Consider the following 26,614-nt stretch of genomic DNA (forward strand, 5'->3'; position numbering starts at 1 on the left):
TAGACTAGATAAGGGTGTTATTAATTCATGTTCTGACTGAAGCCTCTGTGTTGTTTGTCCTGTAGGTGAGACGTGTGGTGGGCGTTTTGATGCCAGCGACGCCGGGTACATCACCACCCCAGGTTACCCTTTGGAGTACCCCCCTCATCAGAACTGTCGCTGGGTCATCACCGCTCCAGAACCCTCCCAACGTATTGTCCTGAACTTCAACCCACACTTTGAACTGGAGAAACTAGACTGCAGGTAAGAGAGAGAAGGTGAGGGAGGGAGGGAGGGAGGGAGGGAGGGAGGGAGGGAGGGAGGGAGGGAGGGAGGGAGGGAGGGGGTGCTGGGGAATTCACAGAAAATGAGAAAAACATTTATGTTGTTTCCTGTCCAAATGGGGGGTACTGAGGTACTGTACTGTGTATTTCCAACACCACAGTGAGATCTGTACTGTGTATTTCCAACACCACAGTGAGATCTGTACTGTGTATATCCAACACCACTGTGAGATCTGTACTGTGTATTTCCAACACCACAGTGAGTTCTGTACTGTGTATATCCAACACCACAGTGAGATCTGTACTGTGTATTTCCAACACCACAGTGAGATCAGTACTGTGTATATCCAACACCACAGTGAGATCTGTACTGTGTATTTCCAACACCACAGTGAGATCTGGACTGTGATCCACACCATTTCTAGCTCCCTGCTATTTCTGGCTCAATTTCTCTCATAACAAGGTCTTGGAGTTATCTCTCTGTAATCTCCCACACCATATTCCCCAAGTCTCTGTAATCAAATTCCACATCAACAACAAAAACAACAACAACAACAACAACCCTATTTACACAGAATTCTAGAATTTTGGAGAATCAGTGGAGTGTTGGGATCATTCCTTTCCATGCGCCTGACGTTGGTTCTGGTTTTTCTACCCTCTATTGGTAAATCAGAGAAGTGCAGCCAGATTCCAGACAGTCCATTATTTTGGGAAGGGGATTGACCAATGTCCAACCATGTAGACAGACAATGGTTGTGTCCCAAATAGCGTCCTAAGGGCCATAGGGCTCTGGTCAAAAGTAGTTCACTATATAGCGTCTAGGGTGCCATTTTGGACACAAACATTCCCAGTCATATCCCATCAGCCTCTCTCTCCTTCGCTGGACACTTTTTGCCATTTATTAACATGTTCACTCCATCAATAATACAATAATATGTTTCTAAAAGAGAGATTTATGGGTCAGGATGCATCCCGACAGTCTTTTGGAATCAGAACATTAATCTTTTAGCAGCTGTTGTTGAAAGACACTTCCGTTTCAGAGGAGTGGTGGAAACACAGATTTTATACTTTCACGTTTTATTGGTACGGTGAAATGCCTTTTTAGCTTAATCTTTCCCAACAATGAAATAATCAAAATCAGTAGTACTATAAAACATTTATAAAAAAAAAGTTAAATACAACAAAAACACATGACAAATATAAATAATAACACAAGAAAGTAAGTAACAGGGTCAGAGTGGTGGAGGTAGATATGGATAGGGGTCAGGTGACTATATACAGGGTCAGTTCCAGTACCATATTAACAATGTGCAGGGATACTGGAGTGATGGAGGTAGATATGTATAGGGGTCAGGTGACTATATACAGGGTCAGTTCCAGTACCATATTAACAATGTGCAGGGATTCTGGAGTGATGGAGGTAGATATGTATAGGGGTAAGGTGACTATATACAGGGTCAGTTCCAGTACCATATTAACAATGTGCAGGGATACTGGAGTGATGGAGGTAGATATGTATAGGGGTAAGGTGACTATATACAGGGTCAGTTCCAGTACCATATTAACAATGTGCAGGGATTCTGGAGTGATGGAGGTAGATATGGATAGGGGTAAGGTGACTATATACAGGGTCAGTTCCAGTACCATATTAACAATGTGCAGGGATACTGGAGTGATGGAGGTAGATATGGATAGGGGTAAGGTGACTATATACAGGGTCAGTTCCAGTACCATATTAACAATGTGCAGGGATCAGAGGTGTGGACTCGAGTCATGTGACTTGGACTCGAGTCAGACTCGAGTCATGAATTTGATGACTTCAGACTCGACTCGACAAAATGTACAAAGACTTGCAACTCGACTTGGACTTTAACATCAATGACTCGTGACTTGACTTGGACTTGCGCCTTATGACTCGAGAAGACTTGCTACGAGGACTTGTAATGACTTGCAAAGGCTTGCTAAGAGGACTTGAAATGACTCGAAACTAAAATGTAGGACTTTGGACTCGACTTGAGACTTGATGGCTTTGACTTTTGACTCGACTTGGGACTTGCCTCATCTTTGACTCGACTTGACTCGGGACTCGAGGGCAAAGACTTGAGACTTACTTGTGACTTGCATAACAATGACTTTGTCCCACCTCTGGCAGGGATACTGGAGTGATGGAGGTAGATATGTATAGGGGTAAGGTGACTATATACAGGGTCAGTTCCATACCATATTAACAATGTTCAGGGATACTGAAGTGGTAGGGTTAGATATGGATAGGGGTAAGGTGACTAGATATCAGGATATATGATAAACAGTGGTCAGTGGAGTCTCCTCAGAGGAGGAAGGGGAGGACCATCCTCCTCAGTGAATTTCAAAAAAATAAAAATAGTGAAACATTAAAACGTTTTTTAGATAAAACTATACTAAATATATTGACCAAATAATTGATTTAAACACACTGTTTTGCAATGAAGGTCTACAGTAGCCTCGACAGCACACTGTAGGGTAGCACCATTGTGTAGCTGGACGACAGCTAGTTTCCGGCCTCCTCTGGGTACATTGACTTCAATACAAAACCTAGGAGGCTCATGGTTCTCACCCCCTTCCATAGACTTACACAGTAATTATGACAACTTCCAGAGGACGTCCTCCAACCTATCAGAGCTCTTGCAGCATGAACTAACATGATGTCCACCCAAACAAAGGATCAGAGAATGAATCTAGTACTGAAAGCATAAGCTACAGCTAGATAGCACTGCAGTGTATAAAATGTGGTGAGTAGTTGACTCAAAGAGAGAGAAATACAATAGTTGAACAGTTTTGAACAAATACATTTCTTTAAAAATGAAGGAGAAGCAACAGAGAGAGAGAGAGATATTTCGTATATGTAAAAAAAAAACATTCACTTTCACTTAATTAGCTAGCAAATGCAGCTAGCTAGTTTAGCCTACTCAAACAGGCGGCTCAAACAGAGAGGGATGCTGTTAGCTAGCTGGCTATGACTATCCAACACTGGAACTCTTCCAAGTCGAGGTAAGCTTTTGGTTGTATTAATTTATTGCCACCGGGGCCCACCGGTGTAACTGCTAAACTGCTTGCTGACTGTGCACTGTACTGCATGATGATAGTGGGTTTACTAACGCGTTAGTTCTAGTAGCTATGTTGACTAGCTATGACGTTAGCTAATATGGTGACAACAATGTAGGCTGTGATATGAAGGTTTGGCTTGGAAAGGTTTTTTCGCCTGGTCACAGACAGCTGATGTGTTGTTCACCTGAAGTCCACAAGCGAAGGGAAAATGTTAGATGAGGAGAGTGTGTAGATGCGAGAAGGAATTATACAATAAGCAAAATGATCATGCTGTTTGTATGTGGCTGCTATGAAAGTTAACTGTGTTTGCGTGTGATCAGGGGTGTATTCATTCCGACCGATTCTATTGAAAAACATTTCTTAAACGGAAGCAAACGGAACTAATTTGTCCAATAGAAACTCTCGTTTGCAACTGTTTGGACTAATGATTACACCCTAGATCAGCTAGATGCAGGCCAGAGTGTGCCAGGCGGTGTTGAATGTGTCACTGTCTGTCACCTTGATTACTCACATTTGTCTCTCGACCTGTGTGCACCTACGTTGTAAACGTTCATTTGTAAGCTAGGCTGTAGCAACCTCGTGATGGGTAGAGGGAAAATTCTAGTATCATGTAGTAGCCTAAACCTATCGATGTTACATTGAACTGGGTGAATGGAATATGAATGACAGTCATCCAATATACTGTAATAGAAATAAGGCCATAAAAAAAAAATATATGTATAGGGATAAGGTGAGTAGGCATCAGGATATATGATAAACAGAGCAGCAGCAGCGTATGTAATGATTGTATGTGAGTGTGTGTGTGTGTGTGTGTGTGTGTAGAGTCAGTATGAATGCGTGTGCGTGTTGTGTGTGTGTGTGTGAGCAAATGAAGTGTGTGTGTGTGTGTGTGTGTTGGAGTGTCAGTGTGAGTGAGTGTGAATACAGTGAGTGTGTGAGTGTGCATAGAGACAGTGCAAAAATAAAATAGAAGGGTCAACTCAGATAGTCCGTGTAGCCATTTTGTTAACTATTTAACAGTCTTATGGCTTGGGGATAGAAGCTGTTCAGGAGCCTATTGGTGTCAGACTTGTTGCTCCGGTACCGCTTGCCGTGCGGCAGCAGAGAGAACAGTCTATGGCTTGTTGTGGCTGGAGTCACCGCCTGATATAGAGGTCCTGTATAGCAGGGAGCTCGGCCCCAGTGAGGGACTGGGCTGTCCTGATATAGAGGTCCTGGATAGCAGGCAGCTCGGCCCCAGTAAGGGACTGGGCTGTCCTGATATAGAGGTCCTGGATAGCAGGGAGCTCGGCCCCAGTGAGGGACTGGGCTGTCCTGATATAGAGGTCCTGGATAGCAGGGAGCTATCGGCCCCAGTGAGGGACTGGGCTGTCCTGATATAGAGGTCCTGGATAGCAGGGAGCTATCGGCCCCAGTAAGGGACTGGGCTGTCCTGATATAGAGGTCCTGGATAGCAGGGAGCTCGGCCCCAGTGAGGGACTGGGCTGTCCTGATATAGAGGTCCTGGATAGCAGGGAGCTATCGGCCTATATTGTCGTTTTGCTCGTCTGATGACTCTGCGGAGGTGGTAGCGGGACTTCCTGTACTTGTTCCTGTCCTCAGCCGTAGGCGACAGCCCTGTGTGTGGTAACCCTGTCCTTTAGCTTAGCGCCAACCTCAGTGTTAATCCAGGGCTTTTGATTGGGGAAGCAGCGAACCTTCACAAAGGTTTTTATCTTGTCAATGCTAGGATTATACAGTCATGATGTGATTTGCCGAAGGGGGGGACAAGGGATATACTAGAGATAGATACGGTAGAGTGAGAGTGGTTTCGGAGTTTTTCTCTCCTACTTTACAACTCTTTAGAGGACATTCTGTATGTTACCAAGTAAATCTCACCACAGGACATTCAGTATGTTACCAAGTAAATCTCACCACAGGACATTCAGTATGTTACCAAGTAAATCTCACCACAGGACATTCAGTATGTTACCAAGTAAATCTCACCACAGGACATTCAGTATTTTACCAAGTAAATCTCACCACAGGACATTCAGTATGTTACCAAGTAAATCTCACTACAGGACATTCAGTATGTTACCAAGTAAATCTCACCACAGGACGTTCAGTATGTTACCAAGTAAATCTCACCACAGGACATTCAGTATGTTACCAAGTAAATCTCACCACAGGACATTCAGTATGTTACCAAGTAAATCTCACCACAGGACATTCAGTATGTTACCAAGTAAATCTCACCACAGGACATTCAGTATGTTACCAAGTAAATCTCACCACAGGACATTCAGTATGTTACCAAGTAAATCTCACCACAGGACATTCAGTATGTTACCAAGTAAATCTCACCACAGGACATTCAGTATGTTACCAAGTAAATCTCACCACAGGACATTCAGTATGTTACCAAGTAAATCTCACTACAGGACATTCAGTATGTTACCAAGTAAATCTCACCACAGGACATTCAGTATGTTACCAAGTAAATCTCACTACAGGACATTCAGTATGTTACCAAGTAAATCTCACCACAGGACATTCAGTATGTTACCAAGTAAATCTCCCTAGACGACATTCAGTATGTTACCAAGTAACTCTTCTCCCGAGTGGCGCAGTGGTCTAAGGACGACGCTGTGCCACTAGAGATCCTGGTTAGAATCCAGGCTCTGTTGTAGCCGGCCGCGACCGGGAGACCCATGGGGCGGCGCACAATTGGCCCAGCGTCATCCAGGGAGGGGGGAGGGAATGGCCGGCAGGGATGTAGCTCAGTTGGTAGAGCATGGCGTTTGCAACGCCAGGGTTGTGGGTTCGATTCCAGTATGAAAAATAAAATAATAATGTATTCACTCACTAACTGTAAGTCGCTCTGGATAAGAGCGTCTGCTAAATGACTAAAATGTAAATGTAAAGTAAATCTCCCTACAGGACATTCAGTATGTTACCAAATAAATATCCCTTCATTCAGTATGTTACCAAGTAAATATCACCACAGGACATTCAGTATGTTACCAAGTAAATCTCACCACAGGACATTCAGTATGTTACCAAGTAAATCTCACCACAGGACATTCAGTATGTTACCAAGTAAATCTCACCACAGGACATTCAGTATGTTACCAAGTAAATCTCACCACAGGACATTCAGTATGTTACCAAGTAAATATCCCTTCATTCAGTATGTTACCAAGTAAATCTCACCACAGGACATTCAGTATTCATTCATATCACATGGCCTGTCTACATTATAATGGCTGTATAGTCACTTCCTGGCTAGCCTTATAACATTATAATGGCTGTATAGTCACTTCCTGGCTAGCCTCATAACATTATAATGGCTGTATAGTCACTTCCTGGCTAGCCTCATAACATTATAATGGCTGTATAGTCACTTCCTGGCTGGCCTCATAACATTATAATGGCTGTATAGTCACTTCCTGTGTGTGAGCAGTATGCCTCCCAGCAGTAGGTCCCTCCACGAACCTGTGTGTGTGTATCTGCTAGCACAGAACACAGCTGCTGCCCTCATATCAGCTCTCTGAGACAACACACGGTATGGACCCTGGTCTAAAGTAGTGCACTAGATAGGGAACTGGTCTAAAGTAGTGCACTAGATAGGGAACTGGTCTAAAGTAGTGCACTATATAGGGAACTGGTGTAAAGTAGTGCACTATACAGGGAACTGGTCTAAAGTAGTGCACTATATAGGGAACTGGTCTAAAGTAGTGCACTATATAAGGAACTGGTCTAAAGTAGTGCACTATATAAGGAACTGGTCTAAAGTAGTGCACTATATAGGGAACTGGTCTAAAGTAGTGCACTATATAGGGAACTGGTGTAAAGTAGTGCACTATATAGGGAACTGGTCTAAAGTAGTGCACTATATAGGGAACTGGTCTAAAGTAGTGCACTATATAGGGAACTGGTCTAAAGTAGTGCACTATATAGGGAACTGGTCTAAAGTAGTGCACTATACAGGGAACTGGTCTAAAGTAGTGCACTAGATAGGGAACTGGTCTAAAGTAGTGCACTATACAGGGAACTGGTCTAAAGTAGTGCACTATATAGGGAACTGGTCTAAAGTAGTGCACTAGATAGGGAACTGGTCTAAAGTAGTGCACTATATATGGAACTGGTCTAAAGTAGTGCACTAGATAGGGAACTGGTCTAAAGTAGTGCACTATATAGGGAACTGGTGTAAAGTAGTGCACTATATAGGGAACTGGCCTAAAGAAGTGCACTATATATGGAACTGGTGTAAAGTAGTGCACTATATATGGGACTGGTTTAAAGTAGTGCACTATATAGGGAACTGGTGTAAAGTAGTGCACTATATAGGGAACTGGTCTAAAGTAGTGCACTAGATAGGGAACTGGTGTAAAGTAGTGCACTATATAGGGAACTGGTCTAAAGTAGTGCACTAGATAGGGAACTGGTCTAAAGTAGTGCACTATATAGGGAACTGGTCTAAAGTAGTGCACTATATAGGGAACTGGTCTAAAGTAGTGCACTATATAGGGAACTGGTCTAAAGTAGTGCACTAGATAGGGAACTGGTTTAAAGTAGTGCACTATATAGGGAACTGGTCTAAAGTAGTGCACTATATAGGGAACTGGTCTAAAGTAGTGCACTATATAGGGAACTGGTCTAAAGTAGTGCACTATATAGGGAACTGGTCTAAAGTAGTGCACTAGATAGGGAACTGGTCTAAAGTAGTGCACTATATATGGAACTGGTCTAAAGTAGTGCACTAGATAGGGAACTGGTCTAAAGTAGTGCACTATATAGGGAACTGGTGTAAAGTAGTGCACTATATAGGGAACTGGCCTAAAGAAGTGCACTATATATGGAACTGGTGTAAAGTAGTGCACTATATATGGGACTGGTTTAAAGTAGTGCACTATATAGGGAACTGGTGTAAAGTAGTGCACTATATAGGGAACTGGTCTAAAGTAGTGCACTAGATAGGGAACTGGTGTAAAGTAGTGCACTATATGGGGAACTGGTCTAAAGTAGTGCACTAGATAGAGAACTGGTCTAAAGTAGTGCACTATATAGGGAACTGGTCTAAAGTAGTGCACTATATAGGGAACTGGTCTAAAGTAGTGCACTATATAGGGAACTGGTCTAAAGTAGTGCACTAGATAGGGAACTGGTTTAAAGTAGTGCACTATATAGGGAACTGGTCTAAAGTAGTGCACTATATAGGGAACTGGTCTAAAGTAGTGCACTATATAGGGAACTGGTCTAAAGTAGTGCACTATATAGGGAACTGGTCTAAAGTAGTGCACTAGATAGGGAACTGGTCTAAAGTAGTGCACTATATAGGGAACTGGTCTAAAGTAGTGCACTATATAGGGAACTGGTCTAAAGTAGTGCACTATACAGGGAACTGGTCTAAAGTAGTGCACTAGATAGGGAACTGGTCTAAAGTAGTGCACTATATAGGGAACTGGTCTAAAGTAGTGCACTATATAGGGAACAGGTGTAAAGTAGTGCACTATATAGGGAACTGGCCTAAAGAAGTGCACTATATATGGAACTGGTGTAAAGTAGTGCACTATATATGGGACTGGTTTAAAGTAGTGCACTATATAGGGAACTGGTGTAAAGTAGTGCACTATATAGGGAACTGGTCTAAAGTAGTGCACTAGATAGGGAACTGGTGTAAAGTAGTGCACTATATAGGGAACTGGTCTAAAGTAGTGCACTATATAGGGAACTGGTCTAAAGTAGTGCACTATATATGGAACTGGTCTAAAGTAGTGCACTATATAGGGAACTGGCCTATAGTAGTGCACTATATAGGGAACTGGTCTAAAGTAGTGCACTATATAGGGAACTGGTCTAAAGTAGTGCACTAGATAGGGAACAAGGTATGTAGACATGGTGTCTGTGCCCTCCAAGGTCTGTAGACATGGTGTCTGTGCCCTCCTCACCTCTGCCTTCTAAGTGTCACTGCGAGGGGCCACTGTCAGGGGTTTAGTCAGTCACCGGAATATCCTGTCTGATCCTGTCTCATCCTGTCTGATCCTGTCTCATCCTGTCTCATCCTGTCTCATCTTGTCCCATGCGACACATCTTCCACTTAACACTCATCAAAGAAGGGCTTCATAAAGAAGAGAGAGGTCAGGACAGAGGGTAGAGGAGGAGGAGGAGGAGGAGGAGGAGGAGGAGGAGGAGGAGGAGGAGGAGGAGGAGGGGGAGGAGGAGGAGGAGGAAGGGGGAGGAAACTTAACTTAGCAGGCATCAGGATTTTAGTTTCCTGTTCCACTTTCCTCCTTCATATCATGTTGTGGTCGACTCAGTGGGCTGGTGGGAACATGGTAGAAGGTGAGTCAGACTATGGCAGAATATGTCTCAGTCATTTACGTAATGAGTGAACAACTCATGGTGTTTCATAGTCTATCTTCCTGTGGTCTGCACCTCACCAACTCCTACCTCACTAGACTGATCCAGACAGAACTACAGGTAACACAGTCTCTCTGTATATCTCCTCTGGCTGTGAGGCTGTGAGGCTGTGAGGCTGTGAGGCTGTGAGGCAGTGAGGCTGTGAGGCTGTGAGGCTGTGAGGCTGTGAGGCTGTGAGGCAGTGAGGCTGTGAGGCTGTGAGTCTGTAAGTCTGTGAGGCTGTGAGGCTGTGAGTCTGTAAGTCTGTAAGGCTGTGAGTCTGTGAGGCAGTGAGGCTGTGAGATTTTGAGGCTTTGAGGCTGTAAGTCTGTAAGTCTGTGAGTCAGTGAGGCTGTGAGATTTTGAGGCTTTGAGGCTGTGAGGCTTCTGGATTGGCAGCTAAGTGCCGTAGATACTTAAAGCGCTGCAGGTTCAAGTCTGTTTTCCGTCAGATGTCAAACAGGCTTATGATTATGGAGCAGACTGATGACAGGCACACAAGTTGCCATCGTAGCAGAGCAGCAGCCCTCTCATTGTACAGTCTCTGTCAACACTGTGTTATTTATATCTGTATCCACACACAACACCCTGTATCCATATCTATATCCACACACAACACCCTGTATCCATATCTATATCCACACACAACACCCTGTATCCATATCTATATCCACACACAACACCCCTGTATCCATATCTATATCCACACACAACACCCTGTATCCATATCTATATCCACACACAACACCCTGTATCCATATCTATATCCACACACAACACCCTGTATCCATATCTATATCCACACACAACACCCTGTATCCATATCTATATCCACACACAACACCCTGTATCCATATCTATATCCACACACAACACCCTGTATCCATATCTATATCCACACACAACACCCTGTATCCATATCTATATCCACACACAACACCCTGTATCCATAACTATATCCACACACAACACCCCTGTATCCAGCAGCAGTTCAATATAAACTGTTTCCCTCTGATTAGAGAGAACTAACGCTGACACACACACACACACACACACACACACACACACACACACACACAGGTGCAGCGTCTTAGCAGTCAGGAGAGAAGGTATCTTCAGTCTTCAAGTGCAGAAGCAATGTGGCTGGACTCCGGGTGATAGGAGGTGGCAGCTCTGATCTGTTCCTCCTCCTTTAGATCTCTCTACTGCTGCACGTTCTGCTCACACAGCTGCTCAGTCAAAGTGCAGAGTCAGGGTCCCACCGGGGATATGAGCTCAGCTCAAATCAACATGACAGGCTAGAAGCCCCTTCCTGCCCCTAGCTCCTGCAGTGTATAGGACACTCTCTCACACACACACACACACACACACACACACACACACACACACACACAGGCATGCAGTATGACTGCCTACGGAGAGCCCCCTGGTTATAAATAGGTTAAACAACTATAATAAGAGGTAGAATGATGATGATGGTCATGATCAAATGTAATCAGCAAATCCACAGATCTCTCTCTCTCTCTCTCTCTCTCTCTCTCTCTCTCTCTCTCTCTCTCTCTCTCTCTCTCTCTCTCTCTCTCGCTCTCTCTCTCTCTCCCTCCCTCTCTCTCTCTCTCTCTCTCTCTCTCTCTCTCTCTCTCTCTCTCTCTCTCTCTCGCTCTCTCTCTCTCTCCCTCCCACTCTCTCTCTCTCTCTCTCTCTCTCTATTCATATGACAGAAGCATACAGTCTGTGTGTGTCCTGTGTAGCTCAGTTGGTAGAGCATGGCACTTGCAACGCCAGGGTTGTGGGTTCATTTCCCACGGGGGGCCAGTATGAAAAATGTATGCACTCACTAACTGTAAGTCACTCTGCATAAGTGTGTGTGTGTGTGTGTGTGTGTGTGTGTGTGTGTGTGTGTGTGTGTGTGTGTGTGTGTGTGTGTGTGTGTGTGTGTGTGTGTGTGTGTGTGTGTGTGTGTGTGTGTCTAGAAGGTGGAGGTCATGATGTGTCAAATGTATTACTGCTCTCCTGTGTGGTTACTATCTCTGTGTGTGTACAGTGGTTACTATCTCTCAGTGTGTACAGTGGTTACTATCTCTGTGTGTGTACAGTGGTTACTATCTCAGTGTGTGTGTACAGTGGTTACTATCTCTGTGTGTGTACAGTGGTTACTATCTCTGTGTGTGTACAGTGGTTACTATCTCTGTGTGTGTACAGTGGTTACTATCTCTCAGTGTGTACAGTGGTTACTATCTCTGTGTGTGTGTACAGTGGTTACTATCTCTGTGTGTGTGTACAGAGGTTACTATCTCTGTGTGTGTACAGTGGTTACTATCTCTGTTTGTGTACAGTGGTTACTATCTCTGTGTGTGTACAGCGGTTACTATCTCTGTGTGTGTACAGTGGTTACTATCTCTGTGTGTGTACAGTGGTTACTATCTCTGTGTGTGTACAGTGGTTACTATCTCTCAGTGTGTACAGTGGTTACTATCTCTCAGTGTGTACAGTGGTTACTATCTATGTGTGTGTACAGTGGTTACTATCTCTGTGTGTGTACAGTGGTTACTATCTCTGTGTGTGTACAGCGGTTACTATCTCTGTGTGTGTACAGTGGTTACTATCTCTGTGTGTGTACAGTGGTTACTATCTCTGTGTGTGTACAGTGGTTACTATCTCTCAGTGTGTACAGTGGTTACTATCTCTCAGTGTGTACAGTGGTTACTATCTATGTGTGTGTACAGTGGTTACTATCTCTCAGTGTGTACAGTGGTTACTATCTCTCAGTGTGTACAGTGGTTACTATCTCTCAGTGTGTACAAGTGGTTACTATCTCTCAGTGTGTACAGTGGTTACTATCTCTCAGTGTGTACAGTGGTTACTATCTCTGTGTGTGTACAGTGGTTACTATCTCTGTGTGTGTACAGTGGTTACTATCTCTCAGTGTGTACAGTGATAACTATCTCTGTGTGTGTACAGTGGTTACTATCTCTCAGTGTGTACAGTGGTTACTATCTCTGTGTGTGTACAGTGGTTACTATCTCTCAGTGTGTACAGTGGTTACTATCTCTCAGTATGTACATAGTGTTCTCACCTCAGCTCTTTAACAGCTACTGTGGTGAGAGTCTATCTATGATGACAGTGTGTTAGCAGAATGTACAGTGGTGAGAGTCTATTTGCCCTTTGGATTAAGAACTGTTGTTCTGCTGTGCTCAAATCCTCTGGTCTACAGTACAGTACACACACTGTAAATATACATGCTGTCTCTAGTACAGCATTTACAGTACATTACGTTACAGTGCAGTACAGTAAACATGATGTCTCTGATGCTGCAGGCCTTGACAGGTTGTGTTGTTCCTGTTGTGACATCATGTCTGAGGTGACAGATAAGATGTGACAAAGAGGGCCCCGGAGTAAGGAGAGAGAGAGAGAGAGAGAGAGAGGGAGAGAGAGAGAGAGAGGGAGAGGGAGAGGGAGAGAGAGAGAGAGAGAGAGAGAGAGAGAGAGAGAGAGAGAGAGAGAGAGAGAGAGAGAGAGAGGAGAGAGAGAGAGAGGGGGAGAGAGAGAGAGGGGAGAGAGAGAGAGAGAGAGAGAGAGAGAGAGAGAGAGAGAGAGAGAGAGAGAGAGAGAGAGAGAGAGGCAGAGAGAGAGAAAGTTCCAGCTGTGGACAGATAACAGCTGCCTGTGGTCTTGCATTATCATTATAACCACATGGACTAAAGGACTGAGCTAGCCCTCGTTGTGTATGTGTGTGTGTGTGTGTGTGTGTGTGTGTATATATGCCCTCTCTGTGTTTGTGTAGCAGGCTGCGAGGTACAGCACTAGACACAGTCAGAAGAGCTGGTATACTCCAGCATAGGGCAAATGACACACTATTCACTAAACAAGGTAATGTATTATATAGGGTAGTGTATTATATAGGGTAGTGTATTATATAGGATAGTGTATTATATAGGATAGTGTATTATATAGAGTGGTGTATTATATAGGGTAGTGTATTATATAGGTGCATTATATATGGTAGTGTATTAAATATGGTAGTGTAGTATATAGGTGTATTATATAGGGTAGTGTATTAGATAGGGTAGTGTAGTATATAGGTGTATTATATAGGGTAGTGTATTATATAGGGTAGTGTATTATATAGGTGTATTATATAGGGTAGTGCATTATATAGGGTAGTGTAGTATACACGGTAGTGTATTATATAGGGTAGTGTATTATATAGGTGCATTATATAGGGTAGTGTATTATATAGGTGCATTATATAGGGTAGTGTATTATATAGGGTAGTGTATTATATAGGTGTATTATATAGGGTAGTGTATTATATAGGGTAGTGTATTATATAGGTGTATTATATAGGGTAGTGTATTATATAGGTGTATGATATAGGGTAGTGTATTATATAGGGTAGTGTATAATATAGGGTAGTGTATAATATAGGGTAGTGTATTATATAGGGTAGTGTATTATATAGGTGTAGTATATAGGGTAGTGTATTATATAGGGTAGTGCATTATATAGGGTAGTGTATTATATAGGGTAGTGTATTATATAGGTGCATTATATAATATATATATATATAGGTGCATTATATAGGGTAGTATATTATATATGGTAGTGTATTAAATATTGTAGTATATTATATAGGGTAGTGTATTATATAGGGCAGTGTATTATATAGGGTAGTGTATTATATAAGTGCATTATATAGGGTAGTGTATTATATAGGGTAGTGCATTATATAGGGTAGTGTATTATATAGGGTAGTGTATTATATAGGTGTAGTATATAGGGTAGTGAATTATATAGAGTAGTGTATTATATAGGGTAGTGTATTATATAGGTGCATTATATAGGGTAGTGTATTATATAGGTGCATTATATAGTGTAGTGTATTATATAGGGTAGTGTATTATATAGGTAGTGTATTATGTAGTGTATTATATAACGTAGTGCATTATATAGGGTCGTGTATTATATAGGGTAGTGTATTATATAGAGTAGTGTATTATATAGGGTAGTGTATTATATAGGGTAGTGCATTATATAGGGTAGTGTATTATATAGGTGTAGTATATAGGGTAGTGTATTATATAGAGTAGTGTATTATATAGGGTAGTGTATTATATAGGGTAGTGTATTATATAGGTGTAGTATATAGGGTAGTGTATTATATAGAGTAGTGTATTATAAAGGGTAGTGTATTATACAGAGTAGTGTATTATATAGGGTAGTGTATTATATAGGATAGTGTATTATATAGAGTGGTGTATTATATAGGGTAGTGTATTATATAGGTGCATTATATAGGGTAGTATATTATATATGGTAGTGTATTAAATATTGTAGTATATTATATAGGGTAGTGTATTATATAGGGTAGTGTATTATATAGGGTAGTGTATTATATAGGTGCATTATATAGGGTAGTGTATTAGATAGGGTAGTGTAGTATATAGGTGTATTATATAGGGTAGTGTATTATATAGGGTAGTGTATTATATAGGTGTATTATATAGGGTAGTGCATTATATAGGGTAGTGTAGTATATAGGGTAGTGTATTATATAGGGTAGTGTATTATATAGGTGCATTATATAGGGTAGTGTATTATTTAGGTGCATTATATAGGGTAGTGTATTATATACGTGTATTATATAGGGTAGTGTATTATATAGGGTAGTGTATTATATAGGTGTATTATATAGGGTAGTGTATTATATAGGTGTATGATATAGGGTAGTGTATTATATAGGGTAGTGTATTATATAGGGTAGTGTATAATATAGGGTAGTGTATTATATAGGGTAGTGTATTATATAGGTGTAGTATATAGGGTAGTGTATTATATAGGGTAGTGCATTATATAGGGTAGTGTATTATATAGGGTAGTGTATTATATAGGTTAGTGTATTATATAAGTGCATTATATAGGGTAGTGTATTATATGGGGTAGTGTATTATATAGGTTAGTGTATTATATAAGTGCATTATATAGGGTAGTGTATTATATAGGGTAGTGCATTATATAGGGTAGTGTATTATATAGGGTAGTGTATTATATAGGTGTAGTATATAGGGTAGTGTATTATATAGGGTAGTGTATTATATAGGGTCGTGTATTATATAGGGTAGTGCATTATATAGGGTAGTGTATTATATAGGGTAGTGCATTATATAGGGTAGTGTATTATATAGGGTAGTGTATTATATAGGTGTAGTATATAGGGTATTGTATTATATAGGTAGTGTATTATGTAGTGTATTATATAATGTAGTGCATTATATAGGGTCGTGTATTATATAGGGTAGTGTATTATATAGAGTAGTGTATTATATAGGGTAGTGCATTATATAGGGTAGTGCATTATATAGGGTAGTGTATTATATAGGTGTAGTATATAGGGTAGTGTATTATATAGGTGTAGTATATAGGGTAGTGTATTATATAGAGTAGTTTATTATATAGGGTAGTGTATTATATAGGGTAGTGTATTATATAGGTGTAGTATATAGGGTCGTGTATTATATAGAGTAGTGTATTATAAAGGGTAGTGTATTATACAGAGTAGTGTATTATATAGGGTAGTGCATTTTATAGGGTAGTGTATTATATATGGTAGTGCATTATATAGGGTAGTGTATTATATATGGTAGTGCATTTTATAGGGTAGTGTATTATATATGGTAGTGCATTATATAGAGTAGTGTATTATATAGGTGTAGTATATAGGGTAGTGTATTATATAGGGTTGTGTATTATATAGGGTAGTGCATTATATAGGGTAGTGTATTATATAGGGTAGTGTATTATATAGGGTAGTGCATTATATAGGGTAGTGCATTATATAGGGTAGTGTATTATATATGGTAGTGCATTTTATAGGGTAGTGTATTATATATGGTAGTTTATTATATAGAGTAGTGTATTATATAGGTGTAGTATATAGGGTAGTGTATTATATAGGGTAGTGTATTATATAGGGTAGTGCATTATATAGGGTAGTGTATTATATATGGTAGTGCATTTTATAGAGTAGTGTATTATATAGGGTAATATATTATATAGGGAATAGGGTGCCATTCTGAAAAACATCAAGGTCTCTCTACAGATGCCATTCCATTCCTACTTTCACTTAAAGGACTGAATGACTTCCTGCTGTCACGAATTCCGCCGAGACTGCTCCTCCTCCTTGTTCGGGCAGGCTTCGGCGTTTGTCGTCCCCGGAGTACTAGCTGCTACCGTTTGATGTTCTCTATGTTTGTTTGGTTTTGTCTGGTTGGTGCACCTGTTTCATATCATGTATTGATTATGTCACCTATAAGTTTCCCTTGGTTTTGTTGGTAGTTGTGTGTTGTTGTACGCCTGTCCGTTGGTGTAGGCTTATTGTTTTCTTGTTATTCGTGCTTTACGCACTTTACGCACTGTTTGCGTAATCGCTCGCCTCCTGTTTGTTGAGGCCCGTTGTTTTGTATTTTGCCTCTGTGACTATTAAAGTCGGATCGACTAAGCTTCTGTGTCCTGCGCCTGACTCCAACACCACATCCACATTAGCCATTGACAGAACAACACACCATACAATGGAGTCAGCAGGAGCAGCGGCTGCGACCGAGTTGCTGGAGGATCGGGTCAGCTGCCAGGACGCCAGGATCCAGCAACTCGGTTCCGCCATGCAGGAGGTGATGAACACCCTGCGCCGATGGGAAAGGGGAGGCGTGCCCACACCTCCTCCTACATTACCACCACCATCGGCCAGTCCCACCAGACCAGCTCCGGAATCCAGTGGGATTCGACTCTCGCTCCCGCTCCCGCTCTCCGAGCCGAGCCCAATGGAGCTCGGGGGTGCTTGCGCTAGAGAGAGAAGGAGAGAGAACCCGTGGGGGGCCGTCCCCTGCACCAGCTGTGGCCGTGGAGGACACACTGCGGCTAGGTGCTGGGGAGGGTCTCCAGGGAATCGGGGCAACAGGTCGCGCACTGGGGAGTCATTTCAGGTGAGTAGGCGCCCCACTCACCCAGAGCTCTCTGTTGTTCACTTGTGTATACCTGTGGTATTTCCTCAGGTTGCATCTCATTCCCAGCATAAGGCGCTAGTCGATTCAGGCGCTGCTGGCAATTTTATTGATCGGAAATTTTGTTCTAAGTTAGGGATTCCCCTCCTGCCCGTTGATGGACCCTTTCCTGTCCATGCCCTAGATAGCCGCCCGTTGGGATCTGGGTTGATTAGGGAGGTCACAGCGCCACTAAAGATGAAGACGCAGGGGGGTCATGAGGAGATTATTCAGTTGTACCTAATTGACTCTCCTGCATATCCCGTGGTGCTGGGGCTTCCTTGGTAATCACCCATGACCCCACCATTTCGTGGCAACAGAGGGCTCTCAAGGAATGGTCTGGCCAGTGTGTTGGACGATGTTTAGGTGTTTCCGTTGGGGCGACCACGGTGGAGAGTCCAAACCAAGTGCCCGCAATGTACATTCCCCCCGAGTATGAGGATTTGGCACTCGTGTTCAGCAAGACGAGGGCGACGCGATTGCCACCTCATAGGCAGGGAGATTGTGCGATAAACCTCCAGACAGGCGCGGCACTTCCGCGGAGCCATGTGTATCCTCTGTCTCAAGAGGAGACGGCGGCTATGGAGACATACATAGCTGAGTCCCTGAGACAGGGATACATACGGCCCTCCACTTCCCCTGCGTCCTCAAGCTTCTTTTTTGTGAAGAAGAAGGATGGAGGTTTGCGCCCGTGTATTGATTATCGTAGTCTCAATCAGATTACTGTGAAATACAGTTACCCTCTTCCTCTGATTGCGAGTATGACTGAATCATTACGTGGAGCGCGGTTCTTCACAAAACTGGATCTCAGGAGCGCTTATAACTTGGTGTGCATTAGGGAGGGAGATGAATGGAAGACGGCATTTAGGACCACCTCAGGTCATTATGAGTATCTTGTCATGCCATACGGGTTAATGAATGCTCCTTCAGTCTTCCAATCATTTGTGGACGAGATCTTCCGGGACCTGCATGGGCAGGGAGTGGTGGTGTACATTGACGACATCCTAGTGTACTCTGCTACACGAGCCGAGCATGTAGCCCTGGTGCGCCGAGTGTTGGGTAGGCTGTTGGAGCATGACTTGTATGTCAAGGCAGAGAAATGTCTGTTTTTCCAGGAGTCCATCTCCTTCTTGGGTCATCGGTTGTCCGCGTCAGGGGTGAAGATGGAGATTGACCGGGTGTCAGCCGTGCGTAACTGGCAAACCCCAACCACTGTTAAAGAGGTGCAGCAGTTTTTGGGTTTTGCCAATTACTACCGGAGGTTTATCCGGGGTTTTGGACAGGTAGCAGCTCCCATTACGTCCCTGCTGAAGGGAGGCCCGGTGCGTTTGCAGTGGTCGGCTGAAGCGGACAGGGCGTTTTGTAAACTGAAGGACCTGTTCACTTCGGCTCCGGTGCTGGCGCACCCGGACCCCGCTTTAGCGTTCCAGGTAGAGGTGGACGCGTCAGAAGCCGGTATTGGGGCAGTACTGTCGCAACGCCCCGGCACGCCTCCCAAGCTCCGTCCCTGCGCTTTTTATTCTAAGAAGCTCAGCCCGGCGGAGCGTAATTATGACGTAGGGGACAGGGAGCTGTTAGCCGTGGTTCAAGCCCTAAAGGTGTGGAGGCATTGGCTTGAGGGGGCTCAACACCCTTTTCTCATTCTGACTTACCATCGTAACCTGGAGTACATCCGGGAAGCTAGGAGATTGAACCCTCGTCAGGCTAGGTGGAACATGTTCCTGACCCGGTTCGTTTTTAAGATCACTTACATCCCAGGGTCCCAGAACAGTAAGGCAGACGCCCTGTCCCGGCGGTATGACACAGAGGAGAGGTCCATTGAGCCCACTCCCATACTGCCGGAGTCTTGTCTGGTGGCACCGGTGGTATGAGAGGTCGATGCGGAAATTGAGCGGGCGTTACGCACCGACCCTACTCCCCCAGAGTGTCCAGTGGGTCGGACGTACGTGCCGCTCGAGGTCCGTGATCGTCTCATTTATTGGGCTCATACGTCACCCTCCTCTGGACATCCAGGTATTGGCCGGACAGTGCACTGCCTTAGTGTTAAGTACTGGTGGCCAACATTGGCTAGGGACGTGAGGGTTTATGTCTCCTCCTGCTCGGTGTGCGCTCAGTGTAAGGCGCCTAGACACCTGCCCAGGGGGAAGTTACAACCCCTGCCCGTTCCACAACGGCCGTGGTCTCACCTCTCGGTGGACTTTGTCACGGACCTTCCCCCTCTCAGGGGAATACCACTATTCTGGTCGTTGTGGATCGGTTCTCTAAGGCCTGTCGTCTCATTCCAATGCCGGGTCTCCCTACTGCCCTACAGACCGCTGAGGCTTTGTTCACCCACGTCTTCCGGCACTACGGGGTTCCCGAGGATATAGTGTCTGATCGGGGTCCCCAATTCACCTCTAGAGTCTGGAGGGCGTTCATGGAACGCTTGGGGGTCTCGGTTAGCCTTACCTTGGGTTACCACCCTGAGAGTAATGGGCAGGTGGAGAGAGTGAACCAGGATGTGGGTAGGTTTCTGAGATCCTATTGCCAGGGCCGGCCGGAGGAGTGGTCGGGGTATATCCCCTGGGCAGAGATGGCTCAGAACTCTCTCCGCCACTCCTCTACCAACCTGACCCCTTTTCAGTGCGTGTTAGGTTATCAACCGGTTCTGGCACCATGGCATCAGAGCCAGATCGAGGCTCCTGCGGTGGATGAGTGGTTTCGGCGCTCAGAGGAGACGTGGAACGCTGCACACGTACATCTGCAGCGGGCCATCCGCAGGCAGAAGGCGAGCGCCGATCTCCACCGCAGTGAGGGTCCAGTCTACGCCACTGGAGATCGAGTCTGGCTCTCGACTCGAAACCTGCCCCTTCGCCTGCCCTGCCGGAAGCTTGGCCGGCGGTTTGTGGGGCCATTTAAAGTCCTGAGGAGATTGAATGAGGTGTGTTACAGGTTGCAACTGCCTAATGACTATCACATTAACCCCTCGTTCCATGTGTCTCTCCTCAGGCCGGTGGTAGCTGGTCCACTCCAGGAGAGTGAGATAAGAGAGACCCCTCCGCCCCCACTGGACATCGAGGGGGCTCCGGCGTACTCAGTCCGGTCCATCGTGGATTCGAGACGTCGGATGGGGGGTCTACAATATCTCGTGGAGTGGGAGGGGTACGGTCCGGAGGAACGGTGCTGGGTGCCTAGGAGGGACATTTTAGATCCATCCCTCCTGACTGAGTTCCATCGCAGTCATCCTATGCCCCCTGCTCCACGTCCTCCTGGCCGTCCCCGAGGCCGGGGTCGGCGCACGGCTGGAGCCGCGCGTCAAGGGGGGGGTACTGTCACGAATTCCGCCGAGACTGCTCCTCCTCCTTGTTCGGGCAGGCTTCGGCGTTCGTCGTCCCCGGAGTACTAGCTGCTACCGTTTGATGTTCTCTATGTTTGTTTGGTTTTGTCTGGTTGGTGCACCTGTTTCATATCATGTATTGATTATGTCACCTATAAGTTTCCTTTGGTTTTGTTGGTAGTTGTGTGTTGTTGTACGCCTGTCCGTTGGTGTAGGCTTATTGTTTTCTTGTTATTCGTGCTATATACGCACTTTACGCACTGTTTGCGTAATCGCTCGCCTCCTGTTTGTTGAGGCCCGTTGTTTTGTATTTTGCCTCTGTGACTATTAAAGTCGGATCGACTAAGCTTCTGTGTCCTGCGCCTAAACTCCAACACCGCATCCACATCAGCCATTGACACCTGCTAACAGAGCATGTGGCTGTTGCTTTACAAAGAACTGTCATGGCCCTTATTTCATTGATGATGGAGTTTCTCTTTGTAGACATCTGTTGTCCAGGGGTATAGGGTTGGTGCTGAGTCAGCGTAGTGGCTTTTTGCTCTGCTTTCTCCCCACGGTACAGTCACACTCTAGTAGAACACTGGCCTTGTTTACGCTGTGTGTGTGTGTGTGTGTGTGTGTGTGTGTGTGTGTGTGTGTGTGTGTGTGTGTGTGTGTGGCGTGCGTGCGTGCGTGCGTGCGTGCGTCTGTGTCTGAGTGTGAGTGTGCGTCTGTGTATGTGTGTGTGTGTGTGCGTGTGCGTGTGTGTATGTGTGTGTGTGTGTATGTATGTGTGTGTGTGTGTGTGTGTGTGTGTGTATGTGAAAGAGAACGCATTCCTCTGAGCGGCTGTATTCTACCGCGACCTGGGAAAAGTGTGCGTACAGATGTGTTTCCTCCGCCTCCTCAGCCCTTCCACCTCAGCCCCAACCGATATGTGTTAATTATCTTTCACACATTCAGTCTTTCAGAAGGGAACATTTCTCCCACCTGCCATACCCATCAAGCGTCAGAGCTTCTCAGCAGACTGGTTGTCTGAGTTAGAGAGAGAAGTCACACACACACACACACACACACACACACACACACACACACACACACACACACACATACATACACACACACATACACACACGCACACGCACACACACACACACACACAGACGCACACTCACACACACACACACTCACGCACAAGCACGCACACGCACACACAGACACACACACACACACACACACACACACGCACACGCACGCACACACAGACACACACACACACACACACACACACACACACACACACACAAACACACACACACACACACACACAGACACACACACACACACAGACACACACACACACCTACACACACACACACACACACACTCACACACCCCTCTGTCCCCTGTAGCTCAGTTGGTAGAGCATGGCGCTTGCAACGCCAGGGTTGTGGGTTCGATTCCCACGGGGGGGCCAGTATGAAAATGTATGCACTCACCAACTGTAAGTCGCTCTGGATAAGAGCGTCTGCTCAATGACTAAAATGTAAAATGTTTACAGTTCACGTCAGACATGTACAAAGTGAATCTGAGAAAACTGTGGGGTTTTAATACTCCAAACTCTAATTGACATATATGTGACGGTAGTTAGTTGTTCCAAAGTCAATCTACCTTATGCCCCACTGTGTGTGAACCTTCAATGCCTTTTCTCGTCAGCTCCCTCAGCCTCCAACCCAGATCAATGTGAGATCTACATCACAGCTGTACTATGAAGGACTCCCACCTCAATGCTAAACCATAGCTAAAGTAGCCAACAGCCAAATACCAGCTCAATGCTAAAGTAGCCGACAGCCAAATACCAGCTCAATGCTAAACCATAGCTAAAGTAGCCGACAGCCAAATACCAGCTCAATGCTAAACCATAGCTAAAGTAGCCGACAGCCAAATACCAGCTCAATGCTAAACCATAGCTAAAGTAGCCGACAGCCAAATACCAGCTCAATGCTAAACCATAGCTAAAGTAGCCGACAGCCAAATACCAGCTCAATTGTTTTTTTTATTTTTTATTTATTTCACCTTTATTTAACCAGGTAAACCAGTTGAGAACAGGTTCTCATTTACAACTGCAACCTGGCCAAGATAAAGCAAAGCAGTGCAATAAAAACAACACAGAGTTACATATGGGGTAAAAAAACATAAAGTCAAAAATACAACAGAAAATATATATACAGTGTGTGCAAATGTAGCAAGTTATGGAGGTAAGAAGGCAATAAATAGGCTATAGTGCAGAATAATTACAATAGTATTAACACTGGAATGCTAGATGTGCAAGAGATTATGTGCAAATAGAGATACTGGGGTGCAAAAGAGCAAAATAAATAACAATATAGGGATGAGGTAGTTGGGTGGGCTAATTTCAGATGGGCTGTGTACAGGTGCAGTGATCGGTAAGGTGCTCTGACAACTGATGCTTAAAGTTATTGAGGGAGATAAGAGTCTCCAGCTTCAGAGATTTTTGCAATTCGTTCCAGTCATTGGCAGCAGAGAACTGGAAGGAATGGCGGCCAAAGGAGGTGTTGGCTTTGGGAATGACCAGTGAGATATACCTGCTGGAGCGCAGACTACGGGTGGGTGCTGCTATGGTGACCAATGAGCTAAGATAAGGCGGGGATTTGCCTAGCAGTGATTTATAGATGGCCTGGAGCCAGTGGGTTTGACGACGAACATGTAGTGAGGACCAGCCAACAAGAGCGTACAGGTCACAGTGGTGGGTAGTGTATGGGGCTTTGGAGACAAAACGGATGGCACTGTGATAGACTACATCCAATTTGCTGAGTAGAGTGTTGGAGGCTATTTTGTAAATGACATCGCCGAAGTCAAGGATCGGTAGGATAGTCAGTTTTACGAGGGCATGTTTGGCAGCATGAGTGAAGGAGGCTTTGTTGTGAAATAGGAAGCCGATTCTAGATTTAACTTTGGATTGGAGATTCTTTATGTGAGTCTGGAAGTTGAGTTTACAGTCTAACCAGACACCTAGGTATTTGTAGTTGTCTACATACTCTAGGTCAGACCCGTCGAGAGTGGTGATTCTAGTCGGGTGGGCGGGTGCCAGCAGCGTTCGATTGAAAAGCATGCATTTAGTTTTACTAGTGTTTAAGAGCAGTTGGAGGCTACTGAAGGATTGTTGTATGGCATTGAAGCTCGTTTGGAGGTTTGTTAACACAGTGTCCAATGAAGGGCCAGATGTATACAAAATGGTGTCGTCTGCGTAGAGGTGGATCTGAGAGTCACCAGCATCAAGAGCGACATCATTGATATACACGGAGAAAAGTGTCGGCCCAAGAATTGAACCCTGTGGCACCCCCATAGAGACTGCCATAGGTCCAGACAACAGGCCCTCCGATTTGACACACTGAACTCTATCTGAGAAGTAGTTGGTGAACCAGGCGAGGCAGTCATTTGAGAAACCAAGGCTATTTACCAGCTAATACCAGCTCAATGCTAAACCATAGCTAAAGTAGCCGACAGCCAAATACCAGCTCAATGCTAAACCATAGCTAAAGTAGCCGACAGCCAAATACCAGCTCAATGCTAAACCATAGCTAAAGTAGCCAACAGCCAAATACCAGCTCAATGCTAAACCATAGCTAAAGTAGCCGACAGCCAAATACCAGCTCAATGCTAACCATAGCTAAAGTAGCCAACAGCCAAATACCAGCTCAATGCTAAACCATAGCTAAAGTAGCCGACAGCCAAATACCAGCTCAATGCTAAACCATAGCTAAAGTAGCCGACAGCCAAATACCAGCTCAATGCTAAACCATAGCTAAAGTAGCCGACAGCCAAATACCAGCTCAATGCTAAACCATAGCTAAAGTAGCCGACAGCCAAATACCAGCTCAATGCTAAACCATAGCTAAAGTAGCCGACAGCCAAATACCAGCTCAATGCTAAACCATAGCTAAAGTAGCCGACAGCCAAATACCAGCTCAATGCTAAACCATAGCTAAAGTAGCCGACAGCCAAATACCAGCTCAATGCTAAACCATAGCTAAAGTAGCCGACAGCCAAATACCAGCTCAATGCTAAACCATAGCTAAAGTAGCCGACAGCCAAATACCAGCTCAATGCTAAACCATAGCTAACGTAGCCGACAGCCAAATAACAGCTCAATGCTAAACCATAGCTAAAGTATCCAACAGCCACTACTGGTCAAAAGTTTTAGAACACCTACTCATTCAAGGGTTTTTCTTTATTTTTTAAATGTTTTACATTGCAGAATAATAGTGAAGACATCCAAACTATGAAATAACACATATGGAATCATGTAGTATATTTTATATTTGAGATTCTTCAAATAGCCACCCTTTGCCTTGATGACAGCTTTGCACACTCTTGGCAGATCCTCTCAAGCTCTGTCAGGTTGGATGGGGAGCGTCGCTGCACAGCTATTTTCAGGTCTCTCCAGAGATGTTCGATCGGGTTCAAGTCTGGGCTCTGGCTGGGCCACTCAAGGATATTCAGAGACTTGTCCCGAAGCCACTCCTGTGTTGTCTTGGCTGTGTGTTTAGGGTCGTTGTCCTGTTGGAAGGTGAACCTTCGCCCCAGTCTGAGGTCCTGAGCACTCTGGAGCAGATTTTCATCAAGGATCTCTCAGTACTTTGCTCCGTTCATCTTTCCCTCGATCCTGACTAGTCTCCCAGTCCCTGCCGCTGAAAAACATCCCCACAGCATGATGCTGCCACCACCATGCTTCACCGTAGGGATGGTGCCAGGTTTCCTGCAGACGTGACGCTTGGCATTCAGGCAAAGAGTTCAATCTCGGTTTCATCAGACCAGAGAATATTGTTTATCATGGTCTGAGAGTCCTTTAGTTGCCTTTTGGCAAACTCCAAGCAGGCTGTCATGTGCCTTTTACTGAGGAATGGCTTCCATCTGACCACTCTACCATAAAGGCCTGATTGGTGGAGTGCTGCAGAGATGGTTGTCCTTCTGGAAGGTTCTCCCATCTCCACAGAGGAACTCTGGAGCTCTGTCAGACTGACCATCGGGTTCTTGGTCACCTCCCTGACCAAGGCCCTTTTTCCCCGATTACTCAGTTTTGCTGGGCGACCAGCTCTAGGAAGAGTCTTGGTGGTTCCAAACTTCTTCCATTTAAGAATGATGGAGGCCACTGTGTTCTTGGGGACCTTCAATGCTGCAGAAATGTTTTGGTATCCTTCCCCAGATCTGTGCCTCAACACAATCCTGTCTCGGAACGCTACGGACAATTCCTTCGACCTCATGGCTTGGTATTTGCTCTGACATGCACGGTCAACTGTGGGACCTTATATAGACAGATGTGTGCCTTTTCAAAATGTCCAATCAATTGAATTGACCACAGGTGGACTCCAATGAAGTTGTAGAAACATCTCAAGGATGAGCAGGTGAAACAGAATGCACCTGAGCTCAATTTCGAGTCTCGTAGCAAAGGGTCTGAATACTTATGTAAATAAGGTTTTTCAGTTTTTTATTTTTAATACATTTGCAAACATTTCTAAAAACCTATTTTT

The 26,614-nt window shown here is 44.5% G+C and overlaps 1 protein-coding gene across 3 annotated transcripts in view; it reads left to right on the forward strand.

Annotated features, from left to right (window-relative positions):
• Positions 1-26,614, forward strand: part of nrp2b (neuropilin 2b) — a 216,114-nt gene that overhangs the window by 15,217 nt on the left and 174,283 nt on the right. For all 3 annotated transcript variants that reach the window (XM_045212068.1, XM_041868869.2, XM_041868870.2), the window contains exon 2: positions 66-243. In XM_045212068.1, coding sequence (XP_045068003.1) covers positions 66-243 — 178 coding nt within the window. The remainder of the gene's footprint in view (positions 1-65; positions 244-26,614) is intronic.

This window comes from Coregonus clupeaformis, chromosome 40 (genome assembly GCF_020615455.1).
Source record: "Coregonus clupeaformis isolate EN_2021a chromosome 40, ASM2061545v1, whole genome shotgun sequence".
NCBI lineage: Eukaryota > Metazoa > Chordata > Actinopteri > Salmoniformes > Salmonidae > Coregonus > Coregonus clupeaformis.